Raw genomic sequence first — 23531 nt, 5'->3', positions numbered from 1 at the left:
ATTCATATTGTCCCGTAATTGCTTGTATGGAGTATGGAGTTGGTGGTTTACCAACAAAAGAAGTTTCTCCATCTGTTTGTTTTTCAAGGAATCGTGCAAGTATGCGGCACATCGAGCCTGAGCCATTTATTCTCAAAGCTCAGATTTTGTTGGGGGATGACGTTGAAACGCTCAGCGAAACATTATCATTCACGGCTGCAGAACGGGGGAGATTTAGACCCAGAGAATGAATTAGAGAAATTGGAAAGTTCCTCAGACATCAGTTCCCAGGAGTGTGAGAATAAAAAATGGTCCGATTTTGTTTTCTGGCAGAAGAAATGGAAAACAAAAGGCTCTAATTAATCAAAGTGATGTCGGCAGATGTGAAAGGTTGTGAATTACCAATTGAAACCAAAACATTCGGTCCTGTCGCCCCTCTGTCCACATTTGTCAGTGGTTTTCATGTGTGGAGGGGAAAGGTTTCCTGTAAAGCTGCTAAAATACTGGCCTCAGGGCCTATGTGTGTGTGTGTGTGTGTGTCTTTAAAAGTGTACTTCTGCTCTCTGTGTTTGTTATTTGAGGCCTAAGCTGCTACATTTTATTAGCAGCATTTTGACTGACCAAACCTGTTAAGAGATGGGCTGTGCTTGGAACAGCATACTAGTTACTCCTAAATTTGACTGAATAAGCAATTAGAAGATATGCACATTTAAAATGTACAGTTATAGGCTGCGTTGGGAATAGCATGCTACCTTAAGCCCTGGGTATACTTTACAGTTGAACACACAAAGTATACTTCATTCGGATCGTACGCATACACACGCATGCGCAGTTTTGAGCAATCTCTCACTGCGAGTTACTACCAATGTAAGCATCTTTGTATTCTTTCATGCTAGAGTTGAGAGTACTTTCTAACCTCTTGGCACAATCAGTTATCTGTGTAGGCCTCCATTGTTGCTGTAGCTTGCATTCGTTCCGGTCTGTTCTGTTTATGCAGTTTTTTTTTTTGACTACAGTACCTTGTGATTCGACTCCCCCAGGGCACGGTCGCCACCTTGTGGATAAAATAATTACTGCAAAATAAAGAAAAAGAAATGTGCATGTGCGACCTGTGCGTGCGGTTACAAAAATCCAGCGGTATGCATACTATTCTGACGATGAAATTTACATTGCGTAAAAAGTGAAGTACACTTTGGGCTTTTAGCCTTCTTATTGTATTATTTGTGCAATATGCATATGTGCAATTTTTTGTATGCATGAATACATAACCGAAATGTGGAGTACAATAAAATACAACTTATTTTATTATTTTTATTTATTTATTTATTTATTTTTACTTATTTTAGTTTTAGTTACTGTAGTTGCCAAGGCAACATTTCTATTTTTTTTTTTTAATTTTAAGTTTTTCATCTAATATTTACTTTCAATTTTATTTTAGCTTTATTTCAGTTAACGAAAATGACATTTAAATAGGTTTGCATTTAGTTAATAACAACACTGAATTGGATGCCACTCACATAATTACACATGCGCGTGATGAGGTCATGTGACAACAATGTACAATCATACTACTGTAGAGCTGCACGATTCTGGATTAATTGAGAATCACAATTTTTTGGTTTCAAACAGAGATCACAATTCTCCAAAGATTCTGATCAGACAACTAAACAAAATAACATGTAATTTACTAGAGGTTCTGACAAAATGCTAATTGCTGCAGTCTATATAAAATGTTTAATTAATCTGAATAAATTATTTTAAAAAATGGCTTGAGTGAATGATTCAGTGACTCATTCATAAATACTTAATTGTTTCATTACTGTATGAATCAGCTTTTGAATTAATCTCTTGAATAAATGATTCAGTGACAAATATATTTTTAAGAGTCACTTGTCGCCACCTACTGGCGTAATGATGTAATCAATAAAATCGTTATTTGAAATATCAAATTACTTTCAAGAGGTGATTTACTCGCTTCCGTAGACATCAGTGTTTATATCCTGACTATAAACTTTTTGTCCCAGTTCTTCTATGATAAGAATATTTGAGATAATGAAACTGTGTGGTTTAAAAATGGTTTGTGAATCCGTTTCATGCCTAAACATGACAACTGCTCTCTCTGGAAAAGTGGCAGCACGAACGCAGATTTGAACATTTTCAGTTCTCAGCGTAAATGAGTACACCCCCTTTGAAAAGTAACATTTTAAACATTATCTCAATGAACACAAAAACAATTTCCAAAATGTTGACAAGACTAAGTTTTATATAACATCTCTTCAACTTATAACATGAAAGTAAGGTTAATAATATAACTTAGAGAACAAAATTTTCAGTTTTACTCAAATTAGGGTGATGAAAAATGAGTACACCTCACTGAAAGTCTCTGGAGCAAAGCTAAATTTTAGACTACAAATGTCTAATTTAACAAGAATTCAACCACAGGTGAGTCTAATTATTCATTACACAGGTGTCCAGCAGACAGTTGATTATAAATGGGTGTTCCAATTTCATGCTGTCAGCAATGGCACCACATGGAAGAGAAATGTCACAAGACCTGAAAAAGAAAATCATTTCTTTACACCAGAAAGGTGAAGGTTACAAGAAGATTAGCAAAGCTTTACTTATCAGTCAGAATACTGTAGCAAAAGTACAAAAATTTAAAAAAGATGGAACTGCAACCATCTCACAGAGACGTCCAGGTCGTCCACTGAAGTTAACACCTCGACAGGAGCGCCTTCTGATGAGAAGGGTTGAAGGAAATCGGCATACAAGTTCACTGCAGTTATCTAAAGAAGTAGAAAGCCAAACTGGGGTGACTATTTCCCGTGACACAATACGGCGTACACTGCAGAGGAATGGCATGCATGGGTGCCGTCCACGAAAGAAGCCTCTCCTAAAGCCCAGGCACAAAAAAGCCTGCCTTGAGTTTGCCAGGCCCATGCTGACAAAGATGAAGACTACTGGGACTCTATCCTCTGGAGTGATGAGACCAAGATAAATGTTTTTGGAACTGATGGCTTCAAAACTGCATGGCGTCGCAAAGGTGAGGAATACAAAGAAAAATGCATGGTGCCTACAGTGAAACATGGCGGTGAAGTGTCCTTATGTGGGGCTGCATGAGTGCTGCTGGTGTCGGGAGCTGCATTTCATTGATGGCATCATGAATTCACAGATGTACTGCTCTATACTGAAAGAGAAGATGCCACCATCACTCCGTGCCCTTGGTCGTCGTGCACTTTTCCAACATGACAAAGATCCTAAACACACATCTAAGGCCACTATTGGATTTCTGAAGAAGAACAGGGTGAAAGTGATTCAGTGGCTCCTGATCTGAACCCAATCGAACACCTATGGGGAATTCTGAAGAGACAAGTTGAGCATCACTCTCCATCCAGCATCCAGTCTCTAAAAGAGGCCATTCTTGAAGAATGGAAAAAGATAGATGTTGCAAAATTTCGACAACTTGTTCATTCCATGCCTAGAAGACTTGGTGCTGTCATTAAAAATCATGTGAGCATTGTAGGTGTGATTTTGTCAAAGTTTTAATAGACACAGTCGAATTGTGGGTGGGTGTTTGAATCAAGATTGCGATCTTTTAACCATTCATCGTGCAGATCTATGCTACTGTTTAAACTACTATAACTGCATAATGTATTTTGTTTCACATACTTTACAAAAAAGCAAGTAGTATGTGGTTGAAAGGCATTTAGATTACTGCTGTATTTTCCTGTTCATGTTTTTACTGTAAAGGTTCAGTTTTAGAGGTTTGGCTGCATATATAACTGACCCCTGTCAGATAAATGTGATATAAGCTGTTTTCTCATATAGATGTTCTCTTCAGCTCCCCGTGGCTCTTTCTGCTGCTTTCCCAGGGTGCCGCGGGTCTGTTGATACAGATGCGTCCTGGGGTCTGAAGTCAGTGGGGTGCTTTCATTCTCCTCTTACTGTTCAAACACTGATGAGCATGATTCTGATCTGGGGTCAGTCAAAGAAAAGCAACACTCACCCAGTTCCTCTGGTTCTGAACGGCTGATACTTTTCTCACCAAGCCGAACCAGACTTCCAAATGCTCTTAAAGTCACCATGAAATCAAAAGTGACAATTGTCCTTATTTATTATAGAATACTGCAATATCTTTTATAAATGATTTATCCATGCACATTTTTTTTATCCATGTGTCCCTCATAATTTTGAATCAAAATAACTTCCTCTTCCTCTTGCAGTGACATCTCTTCTCTGATGATGAGGGCGGGGCAACCTGTCACTCACATGAGATCCACCAATAGCAAACTTGTGTATATGTTAGTATATGTTCACAGGTGTGCTGGTATATTATATGTGTGTTTGGGCTCAGATTTGTGGGTAAACTGAAGGAAATCTCTAAGCTGCTGTTCCTGAAAATAATTTAAGTGGTTGTCATGCATCAGTAATCAAAATATTTCCTAACCAGAATTGAGCTTATGAGACTTCTTTCAAAAACATTAAAAAATCTTACCGACTTGAAACTTGGACCAATGAGATTTCACTGTCAGCGGAGCTACCTGGTGCAATGTGACAAAACTAGAATCAAAGAAATATAATTGCATGGATTTATTGCATGATATTGTAAACAAATCAGATATCTCTCTTCTGTAAAGTAATCATGCTTTCTGTCTCTTTTCTCCTTTCATTATGTTCTGCAGTGCGTTTTAATGGAACTAAAGAAGCACCCACCTGCATGGATAAAAATCACGGCTGTGCCCACATTTGCAGAGAGACGCCTAAAGGAACCATCGCCTGTGAGTGCAGACCGGGATTTCAGCTCACCAAGAACAGCCGAGACTGTAAATGTGAGTACAATCACTGTTCATCAGGGATGAGTGGATAAATAGATAGACAGACAGACAGACAGACATACAGAAGGATGATGGATGGATGGATGGATGGATGGATGGATGGATAGATAGATAGACGGATGGACGGAAGGATGATGGAGGGAAGGAAGGATGAATGATGGATGGATGGATAGATGGACTGAAGAATGATGGAAGGAAGGATGGATGGATGGATGGATGGATGGCTGGATGGATGGATGGATGGATGGATGGACAGATGGATGGATAGAAGGATGATGGAAGGAAGGAAGGATAGATAGATAGATAGATAGATAGATAGATAGATAGATAGATAGATAGATAGATAGATAGATAGATGGCAGGAAGGATGATAGATAGATAGATAGATAGATAGATAGATAGATAGATAGATAGATAGATAGATAGATAGATAGATAGATAGATAGATAGATAGATAGATAGATAGATGGATGAAAGGATGGATGGAACGATAGATGGAGATGGATGGATGGATGGATGAAAGGATAGATGGATGGATGGAACAATAGATGAAGATGGATTAATGGATAGATGGATGGAACAATATATGGAGATAGATGGATGGATGGATGGATTGATGGATTGATGGATGGAACAATAGATGGAGATGGATTAATGGATGGATGGATGGATGGATGGAACAATATATGGAGATGGATGGATGGATGGATGGATGGAACAATAGATTGAGAAGGATGGATGCATGGATGGATGGATGGATGATGGATGGATGGATGGAACAATAGATTGAGATGGCTTGATGGATGGATGCATGGTTGGTTGGATGGATGGATGAATGGAACAATAGATTGAGAAGGATGGATGGATGGATGGATGGATGGATGGATGGATGAATGGAACAATAGATTGAGAAGGATGGATGGATGGATTAATGGATTGATGGATGGAACAATAGATGATGGATGGATTAATGGATGGAACAATATATGGAGATGGATGGATGGATTGATGGATGGATGGATGGATGGATGGATGGATGGATGGATGATGGATGGATGGATTGATGGATTGATGGATGGAACAATAGATGAAGATGGATTAATGGATGGAACTATATATGGAGATGGATGGATGGATGGATTGATGGATGAATGGATGGAACAATAGATGATGGATGGATGGATGGATGGAACAATAGATTGAGATGGCTTGATGGATGGATGGATGGATGGAACAATTGATTGAGATGGCTTGATGGATGGATGGATGGATGGAACAATTGATTGAGATGGATGGATGGATTGATGGATTGATGGATGGAACAATAGATTGAGAAGGATGGATGGATGGATGGATGGATGGATGGATGGATGGATGGAACAATTGATTGAGATGGATGGATGGATTGATGGATTGATGGATGGAACAATAGATGAAGATGGATTAATGGATGGAACAATATATGGAGATGGATGGATGGATTGATGGATTGATGGATGGAACAATAGATGAAGATGGATTAATGGATGGATGGAACAATAGATTGAGATGGCTTGATGGATGGCTTGATGGATGGATGGATGGATTGATGGATGGATGGATGGAACAATAGATTGAGATGGCTTGATGGATGGATGGATGGATGGATGGATGGATGGATGGATGGATGGATGAATGGAACAATAGATTGAGAAGGATGGATGGATGGATGGATGGATTGATGGATGGAACAAAAGATGATGATGGATTAATGGATGGAACAATATATGGAGATGGATGGATGGATGGATTGATGGATTGATGGATGGAACAATAGATGAAGATGGATTAATGGATGGAACAATATAGGGAGATGGATGGATGGATTGATGGATTGATGGATGGATGGATGGATGGAACAATAGATGAAGATGGATGGATGGATGGATGGATGGATGGATGGAACAATAGATTGAGATGGCTTGATGGATGGATGCATGGTTGGATGGATGGATGGATGAATGGAACAATAGATTGAGAAGGATGGATGGATGGATGGATGATGGATGGATGGATGGAACAATAGATTGAGATGGCTTGATGGATGGATGCATGGTTGGATGGATGGATGAATGGAACAATAGATTGAGAAGGATGGATGGATGGATGGATGGATGGATGATGGATGGATGGATGGAACAATAGATTGAGATGGCTTGATGGATGGATGCATGGTTGGATGGATGGATGAATGGAACAATAGATTGAGAAGGATGGATGGATGGATGGATGGATGAATGGATTGATGGATGGATGGATGATGGATGGATGGATGGAACAATAGATTGAGATGGCTTGATGGATGGATGCATGGTTGGATGGATGGATGAATGGAACAATAGATTGAGAAGGATGGATGGATGGATGGATGGATGGATGAATGGAACAATAGATTGAGAAGGATGGATGGATGGATTAATGGATTGATGGATGGAACAATAGATGATGGATGGATTAATGGATGGAACAATATATGGAGATGGATGGATGGATTGATGGATGGATGGATGGATGGATGGATGGATGATGGATGGATGGATTGATGGATTGATGGATGGAACAATAGATGAAGATGGATTAATGGATGGAACTATATATGGAGATGGATGGATGGATGGATTGATGGATGAATGGATGGAACAATAGATGATGGATGGATGGATGGAACAATAGATTGAGAAGGATGGATGGATGGATGGATGGATGGATGGATGGATGGATGGATGGATGGATGGAACAATTGATTGAGATGGATGGATGGATTGATGGATTGATGGATGGAACAATAGATGAAGATGGATTAATGGATGGAACAATATATGGAGATGGATGGATGGATTGATGGATGGAACAATAGATGAAGATGGATTAATGGATGGATGGAACAATAGATTGAGATGGCTTGATGGATGGCTTGATGGATGGATGGATGGATTGATGGATGGATGGATGGAACAATAGATTGAGATGGCTTGATGGATGGATGGATGGATGGATGGATGGATGGATGGATGAATGGAACAATAGATTGAGAAGGATGGATGGATGGATGGATTGATGGATGGAACAAAAGATGATGATGGATTAATGGATGGAACAATATATGGAGATGGATGGATGGATGGATGGATGGATTGATGGATTGATGGATGGAACAATAGATGAAGATGGATTAATGGATGGAACAATATATGGCGATGGATGGATGGATTGATGGATGGATGGATGGAACAATAGTTGAAGATGGATGGATGGATGGATGAATGGAACAATAGATTGAGAAGGATGGATGGATGAATGGATGGATGGATGGAGAGATGGTTGCGTTGATAGATGTTAGCAATTAAAAGTTAGTGATCTCTAATCTCTCATGTTGTTGTTCCTGTTTAGTGACGTGTAACTATGGTAACGGCGGCTGTCAGCACATCTGTGAGGAGATGGACCACGGGCCCAGATGTTCATGTCACATGAAGTTTGCGCTTCACTCTGATGGGAAGACCTGTGTAGGTCAGTCAACACATGACTCCACCCGACCCGGTGCTTTAACTACACTAAAGAGCAGTTTGATCACACTAAATCAAGCTGTTCCTGTGAGAGGTGATGGGAAAATAAGGGCGATTTGTGACGTCAACCTAAAGGAAGATAGTTTTAGACATTATTAGATTTGTTGAACGATTACGAAGAATCTCCAGACACTGTTAAAGCACAGGCATTGGCTTTAAGTGACTTCTAATGGAAACTCTAAACTTAATGTTCTGTCCAGTCCAGAGTTTGGCTTGATTTTATGCGGTGGAACCAAATCTCAGAGTTTCACTCAACATACAGTGAGAAATGGGCTCTTCTCTGCATCTCAAGTGTTTTACAGTGAGCACATTGTCCTTTAGTTACACTTCATTTACATACATATGTTAGTGTTTCCATTAGTCTAGTCACGGATGAGGATTTACAGGCATCATGGGAGCCATAAACAGAAAGTTGAGCGCAAAAAGACACTTACGCATGAGGTATAAACTTGATGTATTTGACAATATATCAGACTTAGGAAATCAAGATCACTGAATGTGAAGAGTTATGTGCCTTCCTGCTCTATTCGTCTTTTTTTTCTGTTTAACCTTGCTTGCTTGAACACATTTCCCTTCCGACTTTTCACGTTCTTAAAGAGCACCGTTTGGTCTTGATGCTGTTTAAAGCTGCAGTGTGTAATTTATGAGCCTTTAGCATTACCAAATTAATTTGCAAAAAAAGCTGGTTTTCTTATAGTTGTGTCAGCATAATAAGCATTATTTTAGTATTTTAACGTCCAAAAACGTTACACACAGCAGCTTTATGACTTGAATAGTAAGTGTGTGTATGTCTGAGTCAATCAGCTGTTCTGTGCACCTCTTTAATCAATCACAGCTTTGCTTTGTATTACTGCAACCAATCACAGCAGACCTCTGATTCCTGAAGGACTAGCAATCCACAGCAGACTTACAGCTGTTTACGCCGAGTCTGATTAACGTCATTCAAAATCTCTGTGCCAAAACAAATAATTTTGTGTCGTGTGTTTATTTGTGTATTTTTTTTTTTCAGACAGTAGAACATATTTTAGGGAAAATTACCCAAAACTACTTAGAATTTTTTTTTTTTTTTTATGAAAAATTATTTAAGAAATATGTATATATATATATATATATAATAAATATAAATATATTTTTGTTAAACATAATATATTTGTGTACTGTATATATTTATTATGTATATATAAATACATACACATACTTGTATATATTTAAGAAATATTTACATTTATATATGTATCTATATATATTTATGTAATTTATATTATATATACATATAAATATTTAATATATATATATATATAATATATTTTTGTTAAACATAATATATGTGTGTGTACTGTTTATATTTATTATGTATATATAAATACACACACATACATGTATATATTTAAGAAATATTTACATTTATATTAGTGTATATATATAATTTATATTATATATTCATATAAATATTTAATATATATAAATATAATATATTTTTGTTACACATAATAAATGTGTGTACTGTGTATATTTATTATGTATATATAAATACACACATTTACGTGTATATATGTAAATATTTATATAATTTATATTATATATAAATATTATATATACATAAATATAATATATTTTTGTTAAATATATGCATGCATGTGTGTGTATTTATATATACATAATAAATATAAACAGTACACACATTTATTATGTAAACAAACTTTTATTTTGGATGCGATTCATCATGATTAATTGTATGTCAGCACTAAATAATAATAATAACAATAATAATTTTGCAAATTAATTATTTTTCTATTTTTCTACATGATCTCAATATTTGTTTTTGAGAATCCCCCACAATTTTTTTTTTTTACAATTTTTTTTTTTTTTTAATACTTTGATGTTTAGTCACATTGGCTTTGATCGCATTGAGGCCATTATTACCGCCAGTCAGCGACAGAAACTGATGCTCATATGAAAAGACACTATTTATCTGTGTTTGCGTAAGCTGAAGCTGAAAATGGATCATGGGAGCGTTGGCCGTAACAGCTGGAAAAGTCATAAAACAAGCGGACTCGCAGACTTCAGGATGGCATTATGAATCCTTAAGTTAGCAACCGACCTCCAGCCTCTTCTTAGCGGCCATATCCAAATAGAAACAAACATACACGCTCTTGAAGACAGACCATTAAAAGCACAATTTCAGCAGTCTAAATATCAGGGACCTTGTTTCCCGACTGAACGGTGGTTAGTCTGGCTTCTGATGCGTTTATTTGCACTCTCTCCCCGACTGGATCCAGCTCTTATGTCAAGGTCTCACTCAGACGCCCTATTATTACCCCTCTGTTCCCCAAAACCTGCCAGCAGCTCCGCAAATGAGACGTCTGGCTTGTCTGACGGGCCCCGAAGACAAAACTGAAAGAGTAAAGCGCAGGCCACAGAGGCCAGAGGGGTGCGGTGAATCTGTCAGGGTCGCACATTTCCCCCCACAGGAATCCAGATGGAGCACGGCAGCCGAAGGCTGGGTTGCGGTCGCTGCCGCTGCCGGCTAGGTCGCTCTCTCGCAAGCTCTAATAGGCCTGAAAGCCACAATAAAACAAGCTGAACTTATTAATGAGCCCCCGTTGAGCGATGGGCTGGAGTCACAGAGTAATTGATGTGGCCTAGCCACAATCCCCTGAGGAGATGGAAACCGTTGGTATGATAAGAGAAGGTGAGAAGAGAGGGTAGATGGATGTTTCTTCAACGACAGGCACTTTTATGTCTTGGGGGTTGACTTTTATACACTTTTTGTGCTATCAAAGTCACATTTAAACTTTTGTGGAAACTTTTTTACTGTGCTTTTATTATGCACTTATTTCAAACACATTAATAGTAAAATGTACTGTTCAGAAGTTTGAGGTCGGTAAGATTTTTAATGCTCTTGAAAGAAGTCTCACCACGGCAGCATTTATTTGATCAAAAATACAGAAAAAACAGTAATATTGTGAAATATTATTTCAATTTAAATTCTATGTGAATATATAGTATAGTAATTTATTCCTGTGATCAAAGCTGAATTTTCAGCATCATTACTCCAGTCTTCAGTGTCACATGATCCTTCAGAAATCATTCTAATATGCTGATTTGCTGCTCAAGAAACATTTCTTAATATTATCAGTGTTGAAAAGAGTTGTGCTGCTTCATATTTTTGTGGAAACTGGGCCATTTTATTTTATTTATTTATTTTGATAATTAGAACATTCAAAAGAACTGTGTGTGTGTGTGTGTGTGTGTGTTTAATTGGCATAAAATTATGCAAAGAAACAAAAGAAGTTAGGCATTTTATTTTGCTCTAGTCAATAATTGTATCCCTTAATACTCATTTTTGATCTCCAAAGTGACACATTTAAACGTTTTTTCCTGTGAAAAAAAATCTTTATGCCTTAAAATAGCTTGAATGTAACTCGACACCTTTGCTTCATTTAGTATATGCGGAACCATGAATATGCTAATTAGCCCCGCCTCCACTTTCTCGCACGAGCTCAGAGATCCACTCGGTCGACTTACTTGGGTAAGCGCTGCACAAATGGTATCCCTTTTTACAACGTCGTACACATAACGGTAATTAAAATGATTAGTCTTTTGCTTGACTATGTTATCAAACAGCTAATAACGTGTTGCTAATGTCCTTGTTCGCCATCTCAAAATCAGTATTCTTACAAACGCTTTGAACAACTCAGAACATCAGTGGAGAAAGGCATACAGCTCATCATAACATCGTAATATACATCATACACCCACTATATTGCTAAAAAATAAACAGGAATAACCTTCTCTTGAGACTCCCCTGCTTCAGAGCATAGTAATGATATGCTAAAGCCCAATGGCACGTTGACGTGATTGGTAGTTTGTAGATATAATAAACACCAGTGATTTCAAACCGCATCTTTAGATCACTGCAGTTTTAAAGAGAAAATACTCAGAAATGGTGCTGACTGATGAATTTGCTCATTGTTTGTCTTAAAGCATATTAAAAACACCACATAGACATATAAACAACATTAAAAACTTGATTTTCCCCAGAGGGGGACTTTAAAAAATGATGCGGTGGGAATAAAATTTGTTGGTTCAGAATAAAAATGAAAAAATAAATAAATAAAATAACATAATTCTTCCACTGTTGGCAATTGTAAGTTGACAAATGACTTAAACTGGTCAGAGAAATTTATTTTCTAAACGTCCACATGGCCAAAAGTGTCCTAGTCGAAGAAACATTCAGCACAAGCTTTCATTTTTCATTCTTTTCAAGTTTTGCCAACCCCCCTCGCTTTGTTTACAACACATCAAGAATAAAATGGTTCAGAGGAGCAGACGTAGCATGTGTTAAAGACATTTTCAGATGCCATTGCAGTGATTTGGTCAGTGACTGGAGCCTGACCAACACTTCAGCATCTCTGGTTGGATTTGCTCAGACAGCCTCGCAGAAATAGCTCAGCGTTTGCATCGGTGCATCAGATCGCCTGTATTTTTGTTAGTCAGACCTCATTAATATGATATGGATCCTTATGAACAGGTGTTAACAATTTTGCTCAGAATAGCTTCTAAGTGATCTCTTGTCATTTTTAACCTAACATCCTTTGATTCGGGCCTCTGCGCAATAGTTCTGGGACTTTAATCTTGAAATGGCACACTGGTCGAGTAAAATCAATCACTCTGATCTCACTGGGTGGCTTTTTGTGTTCCTTGAGCTGCTTCATCTATTCTCTAACCCCTCTCTCTTCATCCTCATTGACTGCTTTTCTTCAGAAGTGATGGATTTCAGCCGCTCTGATTACTTTTGCACTTCCATCCTTCACAATCTGTCACCGAAGTTTTGCCTTGGCGGGTTTAGCAAAGGGGTTCGATTTGAAACCGCACAGTGAGCAGATGGGATGGCAATAAAACAAACACACTATCCGTGTTTATTGACAGATAATACCCGAAGAGAGCAATGCGTTAGCATTCCCATTCATCGCAATGGGAGTTGCAGTCGTACACAGTCCGGTTAGCGACTCTCCAAAGTGGTGACAAATTTGGGCACTGGTAATCATTGACTATATTAAATAATGAAATAAATTTTATTTAGTCAGAATTCATGACTATTTTTGAATGTTCGTCAATGGATAAAGATGCTCTTTGTAGTTACAGCATCTGTACATTTTTATAGTAATTTTCTGTTTATGATCGTATGATCCTGAAAGGCAATTGACCCTTCACTGGGAGTTTGATTGACAGGCGATCTAACCAATCATAACGCCGCATCCGCCGTTTTGTCAGACAAAGCAGTTAGTAGATTAGCGTCGGTGGATTTGAACTTGAATGTGTACTGACGTCTTTCCACGGTTGAAACAACATTCCTTCTGATGTTCATTCATGTTTATTTGATGCTATAAATGAACCAGTAGGAAGAGATGATCGGTTTACGAGCGGCTTGAACTGAGGCACTGCAGCGATCTGTCACGACACATTAAGATCCATAAAACGGAATTGTTGTTTAAATTTCTTTAAAAATTACAGAATTTGACATTTGAGACTTTGTTTCATATCAAAAGTGTCCTACTCTGTCTTATCTGTCGACGCATTTCAGTGTCCTCTTTGCTCCGCGATATAAATAATGTGTGACATAATAGCGGCATGGCATGTCGGATGTAGCAACAGTAACTAAAGGGGGCGGGTCTTTGCGAACGGTCAATTGATTTGAAACTTGAGGTAATTTATTTATAGTCTTATTTGGGATTTAAGAACCATCGGTTCTTCTCGTACCTACAAGTAGAGAACTGCATGGGACGGATTTTTCAGTACCGCTTCTGCCCGCTTTCTGTCGCAAAAATATATACCTTCTCCTGCTCCCACCCGCTGCATTCATGTTTTGTCCCGCACCCGCCCGCAAAAGCCCGCAGGTGAAGGTATACGCAGATTTGTTCAGTACGTCCATGAAATTTCCATTAAATAGTTACATGTCACCTAGCCACAAGCTACACATCCCAACACTCCCAATAAATGATTTGTTATTAGAGGGATAGTTCACCCAAAAATGAAAGTTATCCCATAACAAGCCATCCTAGGTGTATATGACTATCTTCTTTCAGACAAACACAATCAGAGTTATATTAAAAAATATCCTGGCTCTTCCAAACTTTATAATGGCATTGAATAGAGTTTTTGAAGCTCATAAAAGTAATCCATACAACTCCAATGGGTTAATAAATGCCTTCTAAAGTGAAGCGATTGGTTTTTGTAAGAAAAATATCCATATTTTAAACTGCTTCTTTTAATATAACTTGGTTCGACTGAAAGAAGAAAGTCATATACACCTAGGATGGCTTAAGGGGGAGTAAATTATGGGATCATTTTCAGTTTTGGGTGAACTATCCATTTAAAGCATCTACATTCACAAACTGCTGTAAAACATGTTGTAAAGAGAAACCTTTGACGGTCTCAAGAGCGAAACACAGATATGCACTGGATCGCTTGCCAAATCTGTTTCACCAACATGCTATTATTACATAGAAAACTGATTCTAGACCAGCAGTTATGGGTAGCTTTTCCCTTTAAAAAAACAGAAGCAGCAGCAGGCACCTATGCTTGCTCGTGTAAATTGTGGTTTATTTTATATTAAACTTTTGAATGATGGTGTAACTTAAATGGGTTGTTTACCCCAAAATGAAAGTCATTTACTCACCCTCATTTTGTTCCAAACCTCTTTGAATTTCTTTCTTCTGTAGAGCACAAAAGAAGATAGATTGAATAATTTTTTTGTCTTTTATCAATGCATTGAATGTCAAAAGGGTCTTTCATTGTATGAAAGCTTTGGAAGGACATGAGAGTGAGTAAATGATGACAGGATTTCATTTTTAAGTGAACTATCCTTTAAAAAACACAACCTGACATAGTGAATCTGCCACAGCAATCTTAACAGTCGTATGTCTTCTTGTAGGCTGTACACATCCTTGCACCTTTTTCTTAGCAACAAGTAGTAAATGATGCTCACTTTCCAGTGGAATTCACTCTTAATACATCTGAACAGAATGTGAAAACGCTAACGGCTAACCGCTAAGTGTTTTTCCACATGGGTCCAGGCATCTTCATGTGATCCTACAATCAAACGACAAGCATAAGCCAGTAGATTTGCACGAACATTTCCACAGAAGACACTTAGCAAACAAAAGGGTTGTGGAGATTCTTAGCCTGAGAGAGATGCTAATCCGAAACAGATGCTCACATCTGGCTGGTACACACAATCCCCAGGCATCATATTGTTTAAAATGTTTGTTTCATAAGCAGTTCCCCAGCTAACAGGGAACGTTCTCAGAACGTTCAGGCAAGGTTCTCTCAAAGTTAGGAACAAATATTCTTCCAGTAACGTTAATAGAATGTGCTTTCAGAGTTATCTGGACTTTAATAATGTTCTCAAAAACGTCATTGTTTATGGAACATTTTAATTGGACGTTAATCTAATGTTTTTTAAATGTTACTGCCCTGTTTCGGAACATTCTGAGAACATTAAAAAGTAACAATCATATAAGTAAAACATTCTTAGAACGTATTTTTGTTAGCTGGGTCAGTGCTGTGCCTTTTGGTCAGACAGACTTTGTTTGCTTGGTAGTTTGGTTATCTGTAGATTTAAACTGAGAAGTCACAGCACAGGTAAGTGATCGAATGTCTTAGATGAACTGCAGCGGGAACCATTGCCACTATTTGTCTCTGCATGACATCAGTTCACGCCTTCCTGCTCATTTTGGAGGTTTACCATGAAGTGTCTGGTTGTAGTCAGACGCACACTTAACTGTAATCTGCATCTACATTGCAAAAAGTGCTGTTCTTTCTCAGTATCTTTGTCTTGTTTTCTAGTACAAATGTCTAAACATTCTTAACAAGATTTGGCCTAATATCTTAAGTCATTTTGAGAATGTTTATGTGTTTAGAATGTTTAGATATTTGTACTGGAAAGCAAGACAAAAATACTAAGGAAGAAAATAATTTTCGCAGTTTACTGCTCTCTGTGTCGATTCACTCTTGTACATGAGTGTTGTCTTGTCGCTGCATGAGAAGACTAACACTCGGCCTTGTTTTTCTCTGTACAAAAGTGTACAAAACTGGTTCAAGTGCTGAAAACATCATCTGATCAGACTGCCCTCGTCTGATGGTTTAAGTAAGTTTTGGGCCTCTAAATCAGCTTAAACCAACTATAATCAGTACCTGCAAACCTTGGATTGGTTCTTTTAACAGTTAGTTTATGAACTACTCTGCAAAAAATGATGTTCTTCCTCAGTATTATTGTATTGTTTCCCAGTACAAATATCTTAACATTGTTAAATCAAGATACTTAAGAAGCAAAATTACTTACGATAGTCTTGTTTTCTGAAAAATATATCAAATTGAAGTGACTTTATGCTTAAAACAAGAAAAAAAATGTGCCAGTGGGGTAAGAAAAATAAACTTAATTCAAAGGTAAAGAAGTTTATTTTTCTGAAATGTTTTAAGCTCAGAGTCACTTAATTTTGATGCATTTTTCCAAAAACAAGACTTAATATCTTATGCCATTTTCCTTCCCAAGTAAATGTTTCTTGATTTAAGAATGTTTAGATATTTGTATTGGAAAACAAGCCAAAGATACTGAGGAAGAAAATCATTTTTGTAGGGTAAATTGCTCTTGCAGCCTCATAAAAGGGTCAGTTTGAGCACCAGGGTTACTAAAAACACAAATTTGACTGGCCAGGGTGTTTTATAAAGTTTATAAAGTAATTCTTGGAAGACTAAGCAGTGTTTTTGTAATGTGTGTGTGTGTATGCAGAGGAAAGGAGTGTCCAACAGCAGCCACTGCAGCCACAGCTGTTACCCAATGGTAAATATGTCAATTTCTCTAGCTTGATTCCTATTGGCTACTTCTTTCCACAGTGGGTGTGGTTAAGCTGGAACTCTTACTAACCTTTATTGCACCAATTTCTTGGGTTGTGGGTCCATTCTGGCAATCAGGAGATCAACAAAATGAACTTTGTACCCATGTTAAATGGTTATCCTCTTGAACTGCCTGAATGAAAACCTGAAACCAATCTTGCTTGCAAACCTCCTCATTAGGAACTGCCCATTTTTTAATCAGAAAGCATGTCTAATGAGGGTTTAACAATGAAGTCGCTGCAGTCTCCTATGACTCTTTACGATTAAGGGAAAAATGGGTCAGATTTGGCCCACGTTTTTCCAAAATTAATTATTTTAATGGAATTCAAAAGGACTTGCTGTAACATGTCAAAGTACTTCCTACTTTGTTGCTTACCCTGAATGAAAAGGCCCGTTCACGCCAAGAACGATGACTATAAAGATAACTATATTAGCATACACACCAATGAATAATAGTTCTGTTTATTTAAGCACGTGCTGCGGTTCTTTCAAGCAGGATGGATTCTGATTGGCTGTTAATGTTTTTGTTGTTCATCAGCTGGGAAAAAAATCCAATGATATCTTTCATCTCTGACATTATCGTTATTATTATAGTTATCATCCTTGGTGTGAATGGGCCTTTATTCTGCAGAATTTTGATATTTAGAGAATGTTACATTAGAATACATATTTTTCTAGGGATAAATTCTTCTAATGGAATTCAATTGGACTTGCTATAACACATCACCATACTTCGTTTTTTCAAAGTGCATCATGCATGACTTCAAATTGTGAAAGCGTTTTGTTGTGGGTTTGCACACTTTTGATTGCACAGGGCTCTGAGGTTATAAAGGAGACTGATCCGTTCTGGCACTAAATCTGCATGCTGGCTGTTGGTGTCCTGGGATCCTGTTTATTCGGCCTGAAATAAGCGCACGGCAAATACTGTACACCAAAGCCCAAGGACAACCTTTGTCCCAGTACCAAAATCTCATCTCGCTTTGTTTCTCTTTCTGTCAGCTCATGCTATTTTCTCGCCCTGGAAAGCAATGGCATTTTTGAAAAACGAGCTTGTTTGCACGACAACCTTTTAACATCAGACTGGATTTAATGAGGACTGATGTGTTTGGTCGAGGCTAAGAGAGACCTGTGCCAACAGCTGTCATATTTACCAAATAGCTCTACCTCTGGCGGCATGTTCCCAACTTGTTCCAACCCTTACAGAAACCAATTGTGCCAACATTTGCAATTCCTGAGCACTGGCTGAACGTCGGAGGATGGAGAACCCATTATGCTGTTTTACATTGTTTTACATTGTTACCTTTGTGTAAATGTTGCTGTTTGAGCATTAAAAAAAGGTCTGCAAAATTCCAAAGCACAATGTCCCTCCAGCGGGATTTCTTCTCTATATCAGTGTCAGTGTTTCTGAGCTCCCTGAAACGCCTCTGTTGTAAACTCGAGTTTACTTCCGGGAACGAACACGTCACAGTATTCCTCATTTAAATAATTCCCGCCAGAGGCATATGCAAAATAAAGGGGCAGGGCCTGGTTGAGTTAGATAGTAGTGTGTTAAAACTCACAGTTATGGTGAGGGGCGGGACATTTCCCAAACACGCTCAAAGCAGTTGACCAATCACAACACACTGATCAAGCCGACCAATCAGAGCACATTGTGCTTTTCAGAAGGAGGGGCTTCATACACTCTAAAAAATGCTGGATTAAAAGCAACCCAAGTTGGGTTGAAAATGGACAAACCCAGCGATTGGGTTGTTTTAACCCAGCGGTCGGGTTAAATGTTTGCCCAACCTTGCACCCAAAATGTGTTGGAAACTAACATTTATGAATATGTTTAACAACTGAACATTGCTTATTAATAAAATGTTCACCTTTTGATTATTATTGTTGCCTCTAGTAATTAACTTAACTTTAGACCAGCCATATATTGATTTTTAAACAATAGTTGGGTTAAATAAAACTGCCCAGCACGTTGGGCAAGCATTTTAACCCAACCGCTGGGTTTGTCCATTTTCGACCCAACTTGGGTTGTTTTTAACCCAGAATTTTTTTTTTTTTTTAGAGTGTAGAGACAGGAACTAAACAGAGAGGTACTGACAGACTGGGAATAGAGGAGCTGCAACAATGTCAAATATGTGAAAAATATGTTTTCAACATTCAAGCATTAAAACTTATTCTAGTAGAGCCTAAATACAAAATCAAGACTGAAAAAGGGCGTAATGTGGCCTCTTTTAGTTAGTTGAACCGTGCAATTACCATAATGGTGGTACAAACATGCCACCAGAGTCTAGGCTTTACTGTACATGCATTATTGCACAAAATACACATGCAAAATGTGTCTTTCTTTTGTTTAACAGCTGTCTTTTTTGGTTAAAGTTTCAGTGGTCAGAATGGCAGAAGCGAGATGATGGGATCTCTGGGGAAAACATTAAATGTCCTAATTGCAATTAACTGAATGCAATCTCGAATTTTGCCTCGGCAGAAAATCCTTCTCCCTGAACTTTCCTTGGAGGTGATTTTTACGTTGCAGCCTGCCTGCTGGGTACTAGTTAATGAGTGTGCTTTCTCTCAACATGAAGACTCTTAACAGTGAACTCCTCTCAAAGAGTGCAGAATAGAGAGTTTATGGAAACGATGGGGATGTGTTGGGATGCAACCAAAGCAGAGTCGTTCGTTTATGTATTGTGACACGAGTGAAAGGGGTTTTGAACGGGTCTCGGCATTCACAGGTGCCTCAAAAACCAGCCGATGTTTTGTCTATGTTGCCTGAGGAAGGTGTTAGATGCTTGATGTTTGAAGTGCATGATTGAAGTCTGAAAAGAAGGTCTTAACATAGTTTATTTGTAGCCCTCTCCTCTGAGAGGAGCCTGATATCTTCAGCAAAAGACTTCATTCTTAAAGCTACAGTATAGGTGGAATGATAATTATATCTGGATGATGTCTACTTATTTTGTTTAAGAGTATGTAAATGGTGCTTGTACATGAAAATTGTGCCACTATAAGTTCTATAGTTCTTCAGAGCTTTGTCCGGAAGATAGATAGATAGATAGATAGATAGATAGATAGATAGATAGATAGATAGATAGATAGATAGATAGATAGATAGATAGATAGATAGATAGATAGATAGATAGATAGATAGATAGATAGATAGATAGATAGATAGATAGATTAAAGAGTATGGTCATAAAGTGCATGTAATTACGAGCTGTTTTAAAGGGTTGGTTCACCCAAAAATTAAAATTCTGTCATTTATTACTCACCCTCATGTTGTTCCACACCCATAAGACTTTCGTTCGTTTTCAGAACACAAATTAAGATATTTTTGATAAAATCCGATGGCTCAGTGAGGCCTCCATTGACAGCAAGATAATTAACTCTTTCAATGCCCAGAAAGCTACTAAAGACATCTTTAAAACAGTTTGTGTGACTATAGTGGTTCAACCTTAATGTTATGAATCGAAGAGAATACCTTTTGTGTGCCAAAAATACAAATAATGACTTTATTCAACAATATCTAGTGATTAGCGATTTCAAAACACTGCTTCACGAAGCTTTGAAGCTTTACGAATCTTTTATTTCGAATTAGCGGTTCGGAGCGTGAATCAAACTACCAAAGTCTCATGATTTCAGTAAATGAGGATTCTTTACGTCATAAGTGTTTCGAAATTTCAGTGCTTCACCACTGATTCGAAACAAAAGATTTGTAAAGCTTCGAAGCTTCATGAAGCAGTGTTTTGAAATCGCCCATCACTAGATATTGTTGAATAAAGTCATTATTTTGTTTTTGTTTTTTGCCGCACAAAAAGTATTCTCGTCGCTTCATAACATTAAGGTTTAAATATGTCTTTAGTAGCTTTTTGGGCATTGAAAGAGTTAATTATCTTGCTGTCAATGCAGGCCTCACTGAGCCATCGGATTTTATCAAAAATATCTTAATTTGTGTTCCGAAGATGAACGAAGGACTTATGGGTGTGGAACGACATGAGGGTGAGACATTAACCCTTAAATGCATGACTCATCAATCATTCTTACATATTCGGGTCTTTATCGACCCGGATCTATATCTAACACGGAAAGATCTCTACCTGTCGTGATAATATAAAACTCCTCTGATATTAGAGTAACAATTACAGAAGAATAAAATAAAGCATATTTTGTTACCTTTTGGAGCTTGAAATGGCTCATTTTGAGCAGATGTTTTATGCCATCATCTCTGTCCTCGTCAGAGCTCATTTCCCAGTAAATTCAGCAAATAATGGGCTAGTTTTATGTTTGAGGTCACGAATATGAGCCCATTCGCGATCTCAAACGTATTCTCAAAACTATATAATTTTCAACATCTTCAAAATCAATATAGCTTTACCAGATCCATCCAGTAACAGTTACAGTCATATTTGATTGCGTCCAGTACTTGCTCTGCAGTAAATCGCTGAGCCATTTCATGTTTTTCTTATTATTTTGTTTTCTGTCTAAATGAGTCGTCACTTCAGCATTGTGTTTCAGACATTGCCACCTTGTGGAATGAAGGTGAATTGCACTTATTCCGTCATCTAAGATTCAATTATTGTTGTGCAGAAAAAATATACGTACACTCATACATACCTCGGGACGTTTGCGACCCTATACAATTTTTACAAAAAATGAATACAAAAATAGGCATTCTTTTATAATTGTATGATTTTTTTCTTGTTATATTCTTTATAATGAATTGATTGAGGAATACCAAGAAAGATGATGTCTAACTTTAAAAACGAACGAGGAGGAGCGTAGTGAATGACTTCCCGGGTCACTAAAGACCCGAGGTATGCATTTAAGGGTTAATGACAGAATTTTCATTTATGGGTGAACTAACCCTTTAATATTAATGAGTAATTTCATGGTAAAACAGATTAGAGTGATTTACTACATCAGCGGACCAGTTAAATGTTAAAGTAACACCATTCAGTGTATCACTGACCTGTGAAAGACTCCTTCAGACAGTCGGCCAGATAACACAAGTTTTGGTTTCATGGTTAACTTTGCCGCTGCTCTGCTCACTCCATGGATCATTAGCGTTTATTGGAAAGATCGCTTCAGTAACCGCACAGGTGTCTTACAGAGTCTGCCAGCAAATCAGACACCGCTTATCATCTCCTCTATCAAAAGATTATATTTATATCCACTCACACAGCTGAATCAAATCTTTTCAGATGGTAGAATTTACCCACACAAAGGGGAGTGTTTTCTGTGTGAGCATTTTTCAGCTCTCAAAGCCAACCATGTCAAACATTATAATCAGAGATTGATGCAGTTAGTGAATCTCTAAGCGTTTCAGAGGCGTGTTGTGACACAGACTTGCACCCTGGCACACACAGCCAACATATCTATCTATCTATCTGTCTTTCACTCTTTTATAAAGTTGTTCTTTCTGAATGCCAGCAGAGCTTTGTGCTAAACCCTTATTCATGACAGTTATTGTGCTTAGATTTTGAGCAGTATAAGGAAAGAAAACATATTTTTGTTGCATTTCATTTGTTTATTTGTTTGTTTTTTTGTCACTATATAATAGATTATAATTGTGTTATTTTTAGTTGGTAAACAAGGTCTGCAAAGTTTCAAAGATCAAAGTGCAGATAAAAACGAGAGCAGAACGAATTTTTGTGTAAATTGTTCGTAAAGCCATTGATGGAATGGTCTATTTCTTTTTCTTTTGATTATGCAACATAGTTGAGACTAGTTCACGTTTATGTAAATTTGTAATGCTTTAAGTGTCATGGTCATTGTGAAGTATTAATATGCTGCTTAACAGATGCTTATACCCAACGCTGAGCTCTAACCCTCCCGTTAGGTGACGCTCTTACACTCACTGCACAGACGTCTGCTGCTCACTTGCATGTGCTGTGTTCATGACTAACTCATCCAAAGCTGTTCAGAGTCGAAGTCTGAGCGCAAAACAGGATCTCCGTGAAGTTAGATGTGCTCAAATGTGAGTGGTTCCTGTCCTGACCGCTGCTGTGTGTGTTTCAGAGACGTGTGCGGTCAATAACGGAGGCTGCGACAGCACGTGTCATGACGCCGTGACTGGAGTGCGCTGCAGCTGCCCGGAGGGATTCACCTTACAGCCGGACCGCAAGACCTGCAAAGGTACAAACACTCAAATTGAGATCCGTGAGATCATCAGACCATCTGAAAGCTAAATCTAATCTAACAGTCATGGTTAAGAGCGACATGCATCAAAGAG

General features: G+C 37.8%; 1 protein-coding gene across 2 annotated transcripts in view; it reads left to right on the top strand.

Annotated features, from left to right (window-relative positions):
- scube3 (signal peptide, CUB domain, EGF-like 3) overlaps nt 1–23531 on the top strand; it is a 124595-nt gene that overhangs the window by 61453 nt on the left and 39611 nt on the right. Inside the window, exons 5-8 of one of the 2 annotated variants that reach the window (XM_048178191.1) lie at nt 4662–4808; nt 8244–8360; nt 17211–17261; nt 23318–23434. In XM_048178191.1, coding sequence (XP_048034148.1) covers nt 4662–4808; nt 8244–8360; nt 17211–17261; nt 23318–23434 — 432 coding nt within the window. The remainder of the gene's footprint in view (nt 1–4661; nt 4809–8243; nt 8361–17210; nt 17262–23317; nt 23435–23531) is intronic. The other variant, XM_048178192.1, reaches the window with a different exon arrangement.

This window comes from Megalobrama amblycephala, linkage group LG24, assembly GCF_018812025.1.
Source record: "Megalobrama amblycephala isolate DHTTF-2021 linkage group LG24, ASM1881202v1, whole genome shotgun sequence".
Lineage (NCBI taxonomy): Eukaryota > Metazoa > Chordata > Actinopteri > Cypriniformes > Xenocyprididae > Megalobrama > Megalobrama amblycephala.
The sequence above is the reverse complement of the archived record's forward strand: the minus strand, read 5'-3'. Positions and strand labels throughout refer to the sequence as shown.